Source organism: Monodon monoceros, unplaced genomic scaffold, assembly GCF_005190385.1.
Source record: "Monodon monoceros isolate NGI ecotype Baffin Bay Population unplaced genomic scaffold, NGI_Narwhal_1 Super_Scaffold_10, whole genome shotgun sequence".
In the NCBI taxonomy this organism is placed as follows: Eukaryota; Metazoa; Chordata; class Mammalia; order Artiodactyla; family Monodontidae; genus Monodon; species Monodon monoceros.
In genome coordinates this window covers 7,231,770-7,248,639 of record NW_021703766.1, presented here as the reverse complement: position 1 = coordinate 7,248,639, position 16,870 = coordinate 7,231,770, and the positions used below count along the sequence as shown (strand labels likewise).

Sequence of the window (16,870 nt, the reverse complement as noted above, 5' to 3'; positions counted from 1 at the left end):
GACACGTCAGTCTGTTGGCTTAAATGGCATGAATTTAATCTAGTTTTTTCAGCAAGATGTCAGCTAGTCTAATGTTCTTATAGTCAAGAAGATAGTCGACTAAATACCATTGTTTTGCAATGCTTAAATCCAAAGGGTTCTCTCAGTTGTGTGAAATGTATTTATTAACAGACACACTGATACACTAGTTTACATATCGAGAGAAGCAGGCTAAAGAGCAAATGGAAAGGCCTCTCAGGTTGTTGGTGTCCTCAAATTAACACATTTGGGCACTGTAATTTGAAAGTATGCATGTTTGAAAGGAGCAAGTGTCAAAGTACGTGAATGAATAAGAGCATTGTCTATAATACTGAAACTGAAAGAGGGCTAGTATTCATTCAGTTCTTTCAACTTCAGAAAAAATCTAAATTTATATATTGCCTTACTAATAACTAACAAAATAAACACATTTGTAACTTTGTTCTAAATCCACAAAATCAGGAATAGTGAAGGTTGTCACAGGAGAAACTTGTGGTCAAGGCCCTTCCATTAACTTTTGGTTCTTTACCATCAAGCAAGTTAGTATTACAGGTCATAAAGGCTACAAAAAAGAAACAACAAAATTAAATAATATTCTTTTTTAGTTTATCAGTGAAATAGTCAAATATTTCAGAAAATAAAAAATTGTTTAAAAAAATATATCTCCATGGTGACTTTGTTATTCTCAAAAATATGTATGTTACCTATGTGAACAAAAACTTTTTTTTTTTTTTTTGGCCTAAAGGAGTGAGCTGATTAGCATATTATGTGTCAATAAGACCTTGTTCCAAGTTTGGTATCTTCTTATTGCTTTTGCTTGCAGCTTTTTACTCTTTGCTTTCTGGTGATCTAGTGCTTTTTCCATGTCCTAGGTGAAATATTTGGTTTTATGATTGCATCTCAAACATTGTTGCTGCTTAGGACTGAATTTGAAACTGATCCCTCTCCTACTTTATCTTCCTTTTCCTGTGCTGTAACGAGAAATTTAGTGACTTCAGAAATCGTAGCTCGTGCTGCAATAAAAATTTGGCAGGAGTCAGTGCATCTGAATTAACTTAATCACAAAAGGGGATATCTAACCTTAAAATGCTCTTCAAAGACTTTTCCCTATTTAAAAAGTGAGCCTTCAAAAATTAAGATTTTTATAGTATGCTTTTTGAGAAACCATCCAAACTTTGACAAACTATGCTTTAGGAACTGTTTATATTATCTTAGTTCAGTTCGTGGTAATAGTTTTTGTTTCGCTATATTTGAGAATCTAGTACTTGTTAATGAATTGTAAGCTGGTATCAGTTTTTTTTTCTTTTTCTTTTGGTAAGATGTGGTGTATTTTAAAACCATTTAAATCCCATTTCTCTAATGAGATGTGTGTCTAAGGAGTAAGCCTTCAGATTTCAAGTTCTCTCATTAGCTGCCACATGGTATGTCCCTGACAGCCCATTTTCCTGGAATTACATTAGAAAAGTCAGTCATGAGGATTTGGGTGAATAGCCATGAAACTAAACCTTCACAGAGTCATGAACAGTATCAGGACCAGTGGTTTTTATCTCAAATTAATTAGATTTCTACTTTTCTTCACATACAGAGCTTAAAGCGAATGAAATTGCTGAGAGTTCTTTCACATTTACAGACTTAGTGAATAGTCCTAACCCTCCTGTGGTGCTGGAAATAAGACTAGTTTTATGCTGTGTTTTCAAGTTAGCAGTCTTCAAGTTTTAATAAGCGAGAAATTGTTTCATTTTAAAAGATGCAAAGGGAAGAAAGGCTTGTAGTTTGAGCTAAATGGGAGAAGAAAGCCATTTTCATATGTGTGTGTGTATATATATATGTGTGTGTGTATATATATATATATATATACATACACACACACACACACACACACATACATGAAGTATAGATTTTCCAGCGGTTACTGAGGAGGGTCATACGTAGTGTTGGTTGCCTCTCAATATTCACAGTGGTTTAGCACAAGCAGTGAAGTTGAGGAGAGTACTGGTTAAAAAAGTAGAGAATTCTGAATGATGCCATTAAATGTAAATAAATGAACTTAACATCTTAGAATTTTCTTGAAAACCTTGCCAAAACAATAATGTACATTCTCCTAAAAGAAGGATAAGAGAATGCCAACAGCTCTTCCTGGCGCTGGCTAAATGAGCCCTACTGTTACTCTGAGAGAGACTGTCTCAGAGAAAAGCAGGCCCGGAGTCGCTTCCTTCAGGAGGGAAACCGGGCAGGTGCCCCCAGAAGGCCCCTGAAGGACTAGGACAAAACTGAGAGCACCTGTGCTTTCCAGGATGAAGCAGGCAGGACATCTCCCACATTTCCTTTGCCTCTGTGCCAGGGCTTCTGCTTGCTCTGTAAGTAAAGTTGTCAGGGAAGCAGCAAACAGAGGCATTCTAGATAACTAATTCTAGTATTCTAGATAACTAATTCTAGGATTCTAGATAACTAATTCCCTAAAGCACTGGTCCTCACCTGGGCCGGTTTTGCCCTTGTGGCACTTGGCAGTGTCTGAAGGCATTCTTGATTGTCACAACTGGGAGGGGACTATTGGCATCTAGTGGGTAGAGGACAGAGATGCTGCTCAATATCCCTCTGTGCACAAAACAGCCCCACCACAAAGAATTATCCAGCTCCTAAATGCCAACAGTGAAGGTTGAAAAGCCCTGCCCGAGGCATAGGGCCAGTTGGTGGAGTGGAATTGTAAGCATTGCTATGGATGCAATATCAGCTGAGCATTGGAACATTAAAGAAGTATGTGTGTTCACAAAAATAAACTCATAATGGATTAGAGACCTAAATGTAAGACCGGACACTATAAAACTCTTAGAGGAAAACATAGGAAGAACACTCTTTGACATAAATCACAGCAAGATCTTTTTTGATCCACCTCTTAGAGTAATGGAAATAAAAACAAAAATGGGACCTAATGAAACTTAAAAGCTTTTGCAAAGCAAAGGAAACCATAAACAAGATGAAAAGACAACCCTCAGAATGGGAGAAAATATTTGCAAATGAATCGAAGGACAAAGGATTAATCTCCAAAATATATAAACAGCTTGCAGCTCAATATTAAAAAAAAAAACAACCCAATCCAAAAATGGGCAGAAGACCTAAATAGACATTTCTCCAAAGAGGATCTACAGATGGCCAAGAAGCACATGAAAAGCTGCTCAGCATCACTGATTTTAGAGAAATGCAAATCAAAACTACAATGAGGTATCACCTCACATCAGTTAGAATGGGCATCATCAGAAAATCTACAAACAACAAATGCTGGAGATGGTGTGGAGAAAAGGGAACCCTCTTGCACTGTTGGTGGGAATGTAAATTGATACAGCCACTATGGAGAACAGTATGGAGGTTCCTCAAAAAACTAAAAATAGAATTACCATATGACCCAGCAATCCCCACTACTGGGCATATACCCAGAGAAAACCATAATTCAAAAAGACACCATGCACCCCAGTGTTCACTGCAGCACTATTTACAATAGGCAGGTCGTGGAAGCAACCTAAATGCCCATCAACAGATGAATGGATAAAGAAGATGTGGTACATATATACAATGGAATATTACTCAGCCATACAAAGGAATGAAATTGGGTCATTTGTAGAGACTGTCATACAGAGTGAAGTAAGTCAGAAAGAGAAAAACAAATATCGTATATTAACGCGTATATGTGGAACCTAGAAAAATGGTACAGATGAACCGGTTTGCAGGGCAGAAATAGAGACACAGATGTAGAGAACAAACATGGACACCAAGGGGGGAAAGCGGCAGGGGGTGGTGGTGGGATGAATTAGGATATTGGGATTGACATATATACACTAATAAAATATATATATAATAGATAACTAATAAGTATAAAATAGATAACTAATAACCTGCTATATAAAAAATAAATAAAATAAAATTCAAAAAAAAAGTATGTGTGTTCAGAACATACAATACCCAGAATGACGCTGATGTAAACACTTTTAAGTGATTATGACATGTCGGCGTAGATTCATCATTTGTAACAGATGTCCACACTCTGGGGATGCTGATCCTGGGGGAGGCTGTGCATCTGTGGGGGGGGAGAGGGGGCATATGGGTAATCTCTGTACCTTCCTCTCAATTTTGCTATGAACTTTAAACTGCTCTAAAAAATTGTCTTAAAAAAAAAGTACATGCGTTGTTTATAAAGAATGTGTTAGTAAAGTTGAATTCTCATAGTCTTATGTAAAAAAAATTTTTTTTTCTTAATCTCTTTAGGATTTTTACTATAAGCAACTTTTGAAATGTACAAATTGAAATTCATTTAGACTTTTTTTAAATTTCACACTACAAAAGCCAGCATCCAGAGGAAGTCTGATCGCAAATCTGCAACAAAAAGAACTGTTCACATTTTGAGTGTCTGGTAATGTTTACAGTCAAGTTAACTGCACCAAAATGACAGAATTAGGAGGGACCCTAGGTATTAAAATCCCCTCATTTTATAGGGCAGAGTCAACAATGTCCAGGGGGAAAGCTGGGCTATTAAAAAAAAAAGTCTAGTTCTCAGCTCTTAGGAAAAAGGATGATGGTGCTAGTTTTCCTTGTTGCACTGGAGTTATCCTAAGACTGTGTTCAGGAAGATATACAATAGTTTTGATCTGGGAGATTAAACTTGAAAAGTAAATTTTTTGCTACAACACCTCAAGGTGACACAAAATCAGTATGAGAGGCATGGTATAAATCTGCAGAGCAATGGTGTTTAGACTGGTGCAGTGGAAATTCAAGCAAAACAGGATGAGGAAAAGGGCCAGGGAATGAAGATGGCCCATGGATTAACAGGAGTCCCAAGCAAGGACCCTGAGTCGACAAGTTAGGAAGCTGTGTTCTGAGGACTTTTTTTTTTTTTTTTTTTTTTTTGCGGTACGCGGCCCTCTCACTGCTGTGGCCTGTTGCAGAGCACAGGCTCCGGACACGCAGGCTCAGCGGCCATGGCTCACGGGCCCAACCGCTCCGCGGCATGTGGGATCTCCCTGGACCGGGGCACGAACCCGCGTCCCCTGCATCGGCAGGCGGACTCTCAACCACTGCTCCACCAGGGAAGCCCTCTAAGGACTTCTAAAAAGTGAAGACCCATCAAACTCCAAATGACAACTGGCCATGCCCACAGGATTTCTAGGTGATTTTGAAAAGCTATTCATTAAAGGGAAATGATCCAGCTATTTGTATTTGATCTGATCACCACATTCAGGAAAACCACAGATCAAACCTCTGTTTGATTTGTTTTACATACATTACCTCCTCGTCTTCACGACATCCTATGTCAAATTGTTCCCATCTTACAGGAAGGAATGACATTCTGAAGCCTTCCTTTCTGCCTTATGTGATACTTTCCACCCAGTGCTCCAGCTGTTCCCTCACCTTGGAGATAAGTTGGCACCTTCATATGCCCAAGGTGCACACCAGCCCTGACTAAACACAAGCTCTCTGTTGATTGGATTCTCCTTGGGTCACAGGAGAAAATTATCCCTGACCCTCATGAATTTGCTCAGGATAAAAAGAGATAATACCCAGAAGAGGCTTTGAACTCTTAGAACAGTGCCTTGCCAGTTCAAGTGGAATTATTGTATCATGTGACTGGCTAGTAGAGCTCGGGTCAGAGCTTAGCCTGGGCATCAAGCGCACAGCACTGAATCTCTCCTGATTCCAGTGCCCCAGTTAGCCTGGCAGACAGTGGGAGAGTGTTGCCTGTGGTACCAGGGACCACCCTCGTCTAACCTCAGTCACAGCCACAGGAGCCCGTTTCTTCCCCATCTGACTTTTCCGTAGCCCCTAAACTGCAGCACTAAGGCTGCACTGGACCCGAGCCCAGACACCCAAAAAGTCCCAGATGCGGGACTCCAACTGTGCAGCTCGGCCTGCTTGGCCAGCTGGGGGAGCCCACAGGGAGACAGGCTGGGGCTCCCGTGCTTCGGGAGAGGTTGAAAGCAAATTTGATTCTGGGTTCAAGTCATTTTATAGCATGGTCCTGGAAGTACAGGTAAATTTCACAATAGGGGGCAAAGTCCAGAATAAAAAGAACATAGCTAAAAGGGAAAGTTTCCCTGAGTAGCCAAAGCCCTACATACTTGTCCAAATGTCGCCGGGTCTTATTCTTAGTCTTCCCTTTGGCCTTGTCCCTCGTCTCTCTGTCAGATCTATACTCTGTCTTTCCGAGGTTTCCAGCCCCTACGGCCCTGCCCTTGCCCAGGAGCATCCCCACACCTCAGCCTGGCCTCACCCAGTAGTTGACCTCAGGCCCTGCAGGAGCCCTCTGTCGGGTGCTGCCACAGTTCCACTCGGTGATTTTTTTAATTTCAAAAAAGAATAGGGGTTTGGAAAGCTTTACTAATGAGACAGCCAAACATAACAGAATGAGGGGTGAAACACAGAGCCCTCCATGCTTGGTTTGGGGAGGACTAGAGGAACCAAAATCTAACTGAGATCATCACCTGGAGGTAGGAAGAGGGCCACTGGCACTGAATTATAACATGCTTAACTCCTTAAAATGGCAGGATTTTTGTTAGTGACCTAGAACCCTAAGGGGGGCTGCATTCTAGTAAACATTTAGCCTTTATCTAAACTTGGACATCAAAGACCAGTTTGGATGTCCTGATTTAATCTGAATAGAAATTGGGACAAGGCCTAGAGTGACTATCCACAGAGAAACGATTTAAACCACGGCTAACACAGATATCAGAGGGCCTTTAACAGGTACTTGAATAATTACCTAAAGAAAAAGATGCCAAATGCAAAGCATTCTTATCTATTCACAGAGGGATCTTCTAGTCAACATTTTGTTGACCAAATTATTTGCTCAAAAAAGATACTACAAACCTGTAAATTTGGCCCTTCCTTTGTTCAAACTGGCTCTCCTCAATTCTAAATTATTATATGTTTACCCCTAAAGCTATAGAATTTATAACCCTTATCTCAACAAATGAGTTTTTCTTAAGAAAGAAAAACATTATGTTGTAACTTGGATCAGTTCAGACTGCCTCAAGATCTCAACAGGCAAGTACATCTGGGCTGAGCAGGTGGGCTTTGTCCCTCATACTGGTGGATACTTTTTCCCTCCCAATCAAACACTTATGACTGCTTTACATAGTGAGCTTATTCATTATTCTGCAACTTATAAAGAGGGGCTTGAAAAACAACTGACTTAGGTGGGCAGGCTGCCAGAGCTGGAGGGTCCTCAAACAGTACTGGGTCCAAGACCCCCACTGTCCAGACACAGTGAGAAATCAGGGCCTCTTCTTGGGGATGAATCCAGATGGTTTCTTCATTCAGAGAAGAAAGAATGAGTAGAACCTGTTAACTGCTTCTAGACTATAAAGTGTATGACATCAAAAGGCAAAATACGCCTTTCAGTGACGGTTGTACTATAGTCACTCCTGTAAAGACAAACCAACAAAACAAAACCAAAAAACCTAAACTTAAACAGACAAGACATCACAAAAACCAGTTATGAAAAGCAGATGTTTACAAATACAGTCATATATTCTGTCTGCCCATCATTTAGGAGATGGAAAGCCTAGAGTTCAAGTACAACCTACCTTAAGCACATGCCAACTATGTAATTACAGAGCGGCTAAATGGTTATGCATATTACAAAATGGTTCTTCAGAGCATTTCTCTACATAGCATTGTCACTTCACATTTAAAATATAACTCATTTACAAAAGTTTAATTTATATACAACTTCAGGAGATACGCACTCGGGTAAAATGAGGGGAGAGGAAAGATGGAAGAAGGAAGAAAGTCACAGCCCTATTCCATACTTGTCTGTTTGGGGTTGTCGAGTTCCAATAGTAGTTATAAGGTAAGACTGGAGGAAGCATGTGTGCTGACAATAATCACAGCGACATTTAAAAAAAAAATTCTTAACCTGCCTCCCAAGATGAATTTTGTAGAATGGTAAGAAAAACTTCCCAGACACAGAGACTAGCATGAGGCTATAATATATGAAATATATGAAATGTGCGACAAGCATGAGGCTATAATATATGAAATCTGGGGCATATAGGAAACAAGGGATACCGTACATCCATGGATATAATATAAGGATACACCACCTTGGATAGAGGATATTCATTTGGACACAGGCTGGAATTTTTCTCTTATAACATTGTTTCTATTAAAGCAGATCTTTGTTGCAAGAGAAAATGTGGCAACAGACAGACATCTGCCGGGTTCAAAAGATCAAGAAACGATATGGTCTACACACGCCCAGTACGCTTGGCTTAAGGCACTGGGGTTGAGGGGGCAGGAGCCCCTGCAGGTTGGCTCAGGGCTGGTATGGGGGCATCCCTGAGGGAGGCCCTTCAGATTCCCCACCATCCACTTGTCTTCCAGTGCAGAGATAAGTCAGGCAGAGGCTGAGACTGGCATTACCAGTTTCCGTTTTGTAAACGTCTAAGCAATAGAAGCAGGTAACACATAAATATCGGGGCTTTGAGAGCACATCAAAACCCATACAATGAGGTTCAATTTGCCCTGATTATACTACAAAAAAGCACCAGGGGAGAGGGGGAGAGAAAAGTGTACGAGAAGACAAGGAGGAGGAGGAGGAAGAGACGGGTTGGGGCAGGAGGGAGAGAGGGAAGAGAAGATGAACAACTTTCAGACGGTGCTTATTCCCAGGGAATTACATCATGGCAACTCAGAGGAGTCTGTGAGTGGGAACGGCCATAACAACTCTGCTCACCGTGAGGGACGGCAAGAGAGGCCTTGAGAACACTTTGGTCTCCAGCGTTTGCGGCCTGTTTTCCGGCTTGGCCGCTGTGAGAACGCACTGTGGGGTTTTCACGGGAGGTCTCGGCTCCCTGGCTTTGAATTTGGCTTTGTAGGTCTGCGCTCCTTGTTTCTGCACAAGCTGCAGGGTGGCGAGATAGCGAACACTGTTGTGGTGGGGAGGGCACACCAGGTGTTTTTCAGGCAGGAGGGACCAGGGCAGGCAGCAGGGCTCGGGACCGGCCAGCAGGGATGTCCGGGCCACCGGGGTGGGGAAAGGCTGCGTTTCCTTCACCTTGTGGTGCTTGGCCAGCTCAATGGGCCTCTTTTCACCTGTCCCGTCAACTGTTTTCACCCCATATGCACAAGCCACTTGCTCATCCTTCGCCACGCTCGGCCCCTTCTCTTCCTGCTGTAAGAAAAAGTTCTGACTCTTCTTACCTGGCACATCCAAGCCATTTGGGGGTGAAGACTTCAGGGCAGGTAGAACTAAAAGGGCCTTGGAAGTCAAGGAGTCTGCCACGGAGGCACTTCCGTCAGCGCCTCCGCCGGGGCTTCCGGGGTCGTTGCCCCTCACAGCCTTGGGAGTGGCCCAGTCTTCCAGGCACCAAATAAACTCTTTTATTTGCAGACTTTTTTTCTCTCCCTGACTGTAAGTGGGAAAGCAGATCCTGTTAACTTCCGGGTAGGCAGTGTTGGGGCCTGGCGGGGGGCCCGGAGTCTGGGAGAGGCTGCCTCCATCCTTCTCCGGCCCTGCCTTAGCCGGAGCTGAAGTCCCCGACACCAACTTCCCGGCCTCCGACTGAAGCCTGGCCTCCAGGCTCCCTTGGGAGAGGCTGACACAGAGCAAGCAGCTGCTGGCACTTTCTCCCATCTTCGCCTTTTTAAGCTTCTTCCTGGGCCAGATGCAGGCAGTTGGAGAAATCCTTCCCCAGCCTCGGACCTGCAAATAAAACAGCGTGTTACTCTCAGCTGAGCTGCCTAGACTCCAGTTGCCCCTACTTTGGCCCCATTCCCAGTTTGGCTGTCCTATTTAAATCAATATTTCTCTAAAAATTGACTTAAATGTTTTAGTTTTAACTTGTCATGCCTAGTTTAGCCTCATACTAAGCAATAGTATTTGTAACAGTATTTTTAAAGATGAAAATACTAAGCGATAGTATCTATAAATGGCCACACTGATGTGCTGACTCTACATTTTTTTAGATGTGCGTTAAAGTAAATTCAGAATTATTAAAATAAAATCAAAACTGTTTGTTCTTGTCCTCTCTGCCAGCCTTTCTTGTACTGCAGGGTCTGTTTACCACACCCGGGAGACTGCTGCTCGGAGAGGCTGAAGGAAAGGCAGAGGAGCAGAGGCAGACGCAGGGTCAGCAGGGCCCAGGCACACCGATGCCCGCGGCCACACCCGGAGTCCCCTGGCTGACCCTGCCACAGAGGTCACAGGTAAACAGACCTGTTAGATAAAAACACAAGACCACATTCGGGATATACTTACACTAATTAGGTTTACCGAAAGCCAAGTTCAACTGGGTGCCTTGTGTTTTCATTTGCTAAATCTGGCAACCTTATATGTTAAAAAAAAAAAAAAAGCAAAAATAGCTCCCACGATTTTACTATGTTCCAGGCACTGAGCTGAGGATCTCTTGGCATTCGTTCATTTACTCCTCACAGGAGTGCTACAGTTTAGGTATTCTGATATCCAGGTTACAGAGGAGGAAATTGAGGCTCAAAATATCCTTACAGCCAACAAGTGCTGGCACATTCAGGAGGTCTATGCGTCCCCAAGCAGAGGACAAGGAGAGCCTGTGAGGAGCAGCATTGTCTCCTGGGCCTGAAGATGGGGCCAGCCTCTGGTCCTCCTGCACAAAAACATCCCTTTCCCATCATCCCCTTTTCACGCTCCACACCCTCTCACCTCACGTGTTCAGCTCCCCAAATTCCTGTTAGAAATTCGTAAGTGTCAAGAAAAACCCCTTTTTAGATTTTTTTTATTTTTTAAAGGGAACTTTTTATTTATTTATTTATGGCTGCGTTGGGTCTTCTTTGCTGCGCGGGCTTTCTTTAGTTGCAGTGAGCAGGGGCTACACTTCATTGCGGTGGGTGGGTTTCTCATTGCAATGGATTCTCTTGTTGCGGAGCACGGGCTCTAGGCACTCAGGCTTAAGTAGTTGTGGCACGAGGGCTCAGTAGTTGTGGCTCATAGGGTCTAGAGCACAGGCTCAGTAGTTGTGGCGCACAGGCTTAGTTGCTCCGTGGCAGGCGGGATCTTCCCGGATCAGGGCTTGAACCTGTGTCCCCTGCATTGGCAGGCGGATTCTTAACCACTGGGCCACCAGGGAAGCCTGCAGCATCACTTTTTTAAAAAGTCTAGTAAGTGCTATTGGAGTCCGATACTTTCTTATTCCACAGACCTAGCTCTTCCCAAAGACGTGCTGCTGAAGCCTTGAATATGTTCTCATAAAAAAAAAAAACGATTTTCTTTAGCATAGTGAAGTCCCAGTTCTTGGACGGCTACAAGGCTGCTGCCCAGCACTGCACGCTGAGTCAGCCTGAGCACATCTTCCCCAGCTTCCCCCTCCCTCTGCCTCTGTTCAGGGAACCCCGTCCCTTCATGTGCTGCAGGGTCGGCACTGCATCTTCAAGAGGACCATGCTGCTTGCCTCACACCTCACTGCTCTCGACCCTGGCTCCCCAGGTGGTTTTCCAGCTTTTACAGAAAAGCAAGGGTCCCAGCCCATTTGCGAATAGGTCCTCAGGCTGACAGCCTCTCTCCAGATGGTAGCTTTGGTAGAGTGAGGCAAGTCGCTTGGTCCCCACCTCCGCCCTGGCAAGGGGATTTGTCTCCAGGCTGTGTGTGTGGAAAAGGCCAACTCTGGCTTAATGGGATGTTGAGTGAGGGGAGCCTAAAATGTGGAGCAACCTCTGAGCTTTTGTCTTTCTGAATCTATTAAACAGGTCCAACTGAGTCAGCGAAGGCTCCCCAGTTGCCTGACCCTAAGAGTCACCTGAGCTGCTTTTCAAAATCCAGATTCCCGAGGCCCACCCCAACCTACTAAGCCAGTACTCAGGGGAGGGGCTTGGGAAGGGTCAGGGAATTCCTGGGAAGGTAGATTTTAAAAAGCACCCCAGGGACTTCCCAGGTGGTGCACTGGTTAAGAATCCTCCTACCAATGCACGGGACATGGGTTTGATCCCCCATCTGGGAAGATCCCACGTGCCGCCAAGCAGCTAAGCCCATGCGCCACAACTACTGAGCCTGCGTGCCACAACTACTGAAGTCCACGTGCCTAGAGGATATGCTGCGCAACAAGAGAAGCCACCGCAGTGAGAAGCGCGCAGTGAAGAGTAGCCCCCGCTCGCCACAACTAGAGAAAGCCCACATGCAGCAACGAAGACCCAACACAGCCAAAAATAAATTAATTAAAAAATAAAATAAATATATCTTTTTTTTAAAAATAAATAAAATAGAAAGCACCCCACACGGGAGTTCCCTGGCAGTTCAGTGGTTAGGACTTGGCACTTTCACTGCAGAGGCCCCGGGTTCAATCCCTGGTCCAGAAACCAAGATCCAGCAAGCTGCAAGGCACAGCCAAAAAAAAAAGGCACCCCTTGGGTCGAGGCTGATACAGAGGATCTACATCTCCAGGGTGTTCAGATGGCCGGGCAGGGGATCCAAGTCCCAGGGCAGGGGGCAATGACACCTTGCCTTTTTGGTCCTTACAGGTGAGGTGTCACAGGTAAGCTAGGTGTTTCCAAAAAGGTCTGGATGTCTGCCAGGACTTCGAGCCCAGCTGCAGTGCAAGGTGACTGTGCCTCCCTCCTGACTGAGTGTCCACAGAGCCCCCAAGTGGTGTGGGCGTCCACAGGCTGCCACAGGGAGAAACAGCAGGGTAGTGATAGGAAAGGCTCCTGCACTGGGTCAGCCTGAGTCAACATTGTGCAGCCCTGAGGCATCCCATCACCTGCCTCCCGTGAGATCCCTTGGCTCTGCAAGCATAAGAAACTCTCACGAATTGCTACCAGCAAAGTGTTCTCTGTCCTCCTCTAAATGCTGGCCCAGGGGTCCCTGGCACCAGCACAGAAAGGGTCAGGGGGCCATGAGCCAGTGCAGGAAGCCAGCCTTTGCAGGGGGCGGGGACAGACCTCAGTCAACCCTCCTGAGGCAAGGCTGTCTGAGAGGTGGGGTAGGGCTGGGTGGGCAGGGGTCGGGGGCTGGACAGAGAGAGCAAAGAGTAGCAGGCAGCAGGCAGGAGGAAATGGTCATACCAGACAGAGTGTGAACAGCAAACGTACTCTCAGCATGGGGCACGGGGCAATTTTTCCAATTAAAAGAAAATTCTTTGCCAACAGCCCTTGGATGTATATTTCAAAGTAATTACCTTGAATAGTAAACTGAACCTTCTAACTTCTAAGCTTAGAAAGTTTTCCATGCTTAAATAGAACTCTCTACCACCTTGACTTACCTGATCTGGGGGTGTGTGTATGGAAGGTCATAGGTCATATACGCTTAACGAGGTGGCGGGGGGCGGCGTACAGTAGAGAGAGCACCAGAGGAGGCTCCGAAGACACATTCTTGCAACTGTCAAGTGGACTTGGGTAGAGTCACTCTGCCTTATTTTGGCCTCAGTTTCCATATTTATAAAATAAACCAATTAGATCAAGGTTTCTCAACATTGGCACTACCAACATTGGGGGCTTTTTATGGGTTGCATGTTTGTGTACCCTCCCCCGGCAAATTCCTATGTTGAAACCCTAATCTCCAGTGTGATGGTATTTGGAGGTGGGTGTTTGGGAGGTGTTAGGGTTAGATGAGGTCAAGATGGCAGGGCCCTCATGATGGGATTAGTGCCCTTATAAGAAAAGGAGGGGACTTCCTGGCGGTCCAGTGGTTAAGACTCCACACTTCCACTGCAGGGGGCAAGGGCTTGATCCCTGGTTGGGGAACTAAAGATTCTGCATCCCACATGCTGCATGGCACAGCCAAAAAATAATAAAATAAAATGAAACAGGGCTCTCACCAAGAACCCAACCATGCTGGGACCCTGACCTCGGACTGAGAAATAAATGTCTGTTGCTTAAGCTACCCAGTCTATGGTACTCTATTACAGCAGCCCAAGCTAAGACAAGGCTGGATCATTCCTTTTTTCTTTTTTTTTTGGCTTCGTGGCATGTGGGATCTTAGTTCCCCCACCAGGGATCGAACATGTACCCCCTGCAATAGAAGGACAGAGTCTTAACCACTAGACCGCAAGGGAAGTCCCAAGGCTGGACCATTTATTGGGGTGGGAGCCACCCTGGGCATTGTAAGCACCCCTGGCCTCTACCCACTACATCCAGTAGCATACCCTCTCCCTCCCCACCAGTTGTGACACTAGCAAGTGAGAATCACTGGATTAGACCAAATTCCCTTACAGTTCTAAATTTAGAAGTGTATTTCTATTACTGATTCTAAGAATAGTTTAAGAATAAACCCACAGTGTTCTGAGTAGAACCACCAGGATAAAAATCTCAGGTCTCTTGGGGGATTAATTAAGTAGCTTGGGTTAAGTTAAGTAGCTTGGGTTCTGGAGTCCCAGAGGCTGTCTCACATAATATTATGCCTCACATAATACCTGCCTCACAGAACTATTGAGAAGGTGAATGAATTGATGTACATAAAGCATTCAGTACTGTGCTTGCCAATAGTGAGTGGCCATAAATACTCAATAAAAGGTACAGCTATTATCATCATTAACATTCTACCTCTGTTCCAAAAGCTTTCTATATTTCATCACTTACACTTTTTTTTTTTTTTGGCAATAGTAACTATTTTTGAAAATAGTAAAAGAAAAGGCTTGTGTCAAAACACTGACATGCAAGAGACCTAACTCAAGAAAATACTCACTGCTTCTTCCCATCCAGTTCCAATGACAAACTCTTTGGCTTCTTCATCTTGTTCAAGTGTAATGTCACTGATATTGAGAAGACAACAAACGTGATTCTTTTCACTTCTTTCATCTGGACAAGTATAGATTAGTTCAGTTTCTTCTGTGCTTTGAATTTCATTATTTTCACTATTTTCTAATTCAGTCTCGTTTTTCAGACTGAGATCCATTACTGTGATGGTTGCTTAAAGTCTTTAACATCTTCTTCCTGTGGTTTGAAATGCAAATTGAACTTAGCATTTAGTATTGTTTTTTGTTTTTTGTTTTAAAAGCAATTCAACAACTCAGGCGAAATATCTTCAAGATATGTTCAGGAATAGACAGAAGAAATATTACAAAATCATCCTTTGCCAGCTATTGACATTGTAAAAAATAAGGCTAATTTTAAAGACTGATGGATTTAAAGACCAAAGTTGGAAGTGAAGAAAAGAGGGTAGAAAGATGTTACCACAGACTCTGTCTCTCGTGATGGGGTACCAAGTGCCCCTACAGAGTAGGAATGTAGGGTTAAGCATCCCTACCCTCCACTCCCAAAACATCCAAATGATACTGTGCTAATATGAAGAGAACCATCGTGCTATATGTGACTGATGCATCCCAGCCACCTCCTCTGTCCTGTCCGAACAGCCTGGATGTCGGCTTGGGGATCCTTTGGCTTCTGAGGAAGCTGGTGGAGAATGTGGTCAAAGCTAAGTCAATTGGTTCACCCTCATCCACCCTATATGAAGGTGTCCACATAGAGAGGGGAACTCTGGACACAGACATGCTTAGAGGGAAAGCAATGTGAGGAGACCCAGGGACGAGACGGTCATCAACAAGTCAAGGAGAGAGGCCTGGAACACATCCCTCCCTCACAGCCTCAGAAGGTACCAACCCAGGGGGAGGGATAAATTAGGAGTCTGGGATTAACATATACACACTGCCATGTGTAAAACAGATAACCAGCAAGGACCTACTCTATAGCACAGGGAACTATACTCAATATTTTATAATAACCTATAAGGGAAAAGAATCTGAAAAAGAATATATATATTCTTTCTGAAAAAGAGTATATATATTATAGATATAATTATATTTTATATCTATAATATATATATATAACTGAATCACTTTGCTGTACACCTGAAAGTAACACAACACTGTAAATCAATTATACTTCGATATAACAAAAAAAAAGTGAGGGACTTCCCTCGCGGTCCAGTGGTTAAGACTGCACTCCCAACGCAGGGGACACAGGTTCAATCCCAGGTCAGGGAACTAAGATCCCACATGCTGCACAGCGTGGTCAAAACAAACAAACAAACAAAAAAAGTGAAAAGACAACCCAGAAAAAAAAAAGAAGGAACGAACCCTGCCAACACCTTGACTTTGGACTCCAAGTCTCTAGAACTGAGACAGTAAACTTCTGTTGTCTCTGGTGCTTCGTGGTGGCAGTCCTAGCAAACTGATAGAGTAGGTGGTGGTGACGATGGTGTCGGTGGCTGTGGTGGTGGTAGGTGGTGGTGATGATGATACTGTCTATCTTTAGCTGAGGTTTTTCCAGCTTGAAAAATAGGACTTGGCATTCATAAGCCAACCAAAGTGTTAGGAAAGTAATAATCCTTATCAGGAGAGCACAGACTCGGGTTCCAATCAGCCAGGGTTCCAATCCTATGTCCTAGCTGTCTGTTTTGTTGGGCGAGTTACTTTTCCAGGTCTGTTTGCTCATCTATAAAGCCAGCATGATTGTAATACAGTCCCACAGATGGGTTCCTCCTGGGGACCCCGCAAGCTGTGTGGATGGACTCTAATGGCCAGGCAATGACCACCAATATTACATCAGCACAATGGCTACTAATGAATGGCCACGGCCTTCCTGAGGAAAACTTTGCTTGTAATGAGACAGAGGCCACTGGGGACCACACGCCTTGCTCTCTCACCCCAAAGTGACCCCTGCCAGAAGCGTACATTTTCACTTTCTGTCTAGGTAGAGATCAGCAACTTCTTATAACAATATCTGTTTAATTACCATTTTGGCTTTTTCACATAGGCTTGAAATGGCATTTTGATGCTAATAAAGTTCCATTTATCTATGGAAGGTCAAATATCTTTGGGCATCCTAATCTTTTCCAATATGACATCAGAGGAAATGAATGAAAGCTGAAAGGGAAAGAAATGATATTACAAGTGACTGAAAA

At 44.0% G+C, this 16,870-nt stretch overlaps 1 protein-coding gene across 2 annotated transcripts; it reads right to left on the bottom strand.

Annotated features, from left to right (window-relative positions):
- Positions 1–738: 738 nt before the first annotated feature.
- Positions 739–14,904, bottom strand: CUNH16orf46 (chromosome unknown C16orf46 homolog). 2 transcript variants are annotated; one of them, XM_029213550.1, is made up of 3 exons: positions 14,654–14,904; positions 8,741–9,709; positions 739–989 (listed from the first exon to the last, which is right to left on the bottom strand). In XM_029213550.1, the coding sequence occupies exons 1-3, from the start codon at positions 14,861–14,863 to the stop codon at positions 966–968; spliced, it is 1,203 nt and encodes a 400-aa protein (XP_029069383.1). In that variant the 5' UTR covers positions 14,864–14,904; the 3' UTR covers positions 739–965. The 2 variants fall into 2 exon arrangements, with proteins under 2 accessions (XP_029069383.1, XP_029069382.1); XM_029213549.1 differs by lacking the exon at positions 739–989 and having other exon boundaries at positions 8,696–9,709.
- Positions 14,905–16,870: the final 1,966 nt, after the last annotated feature.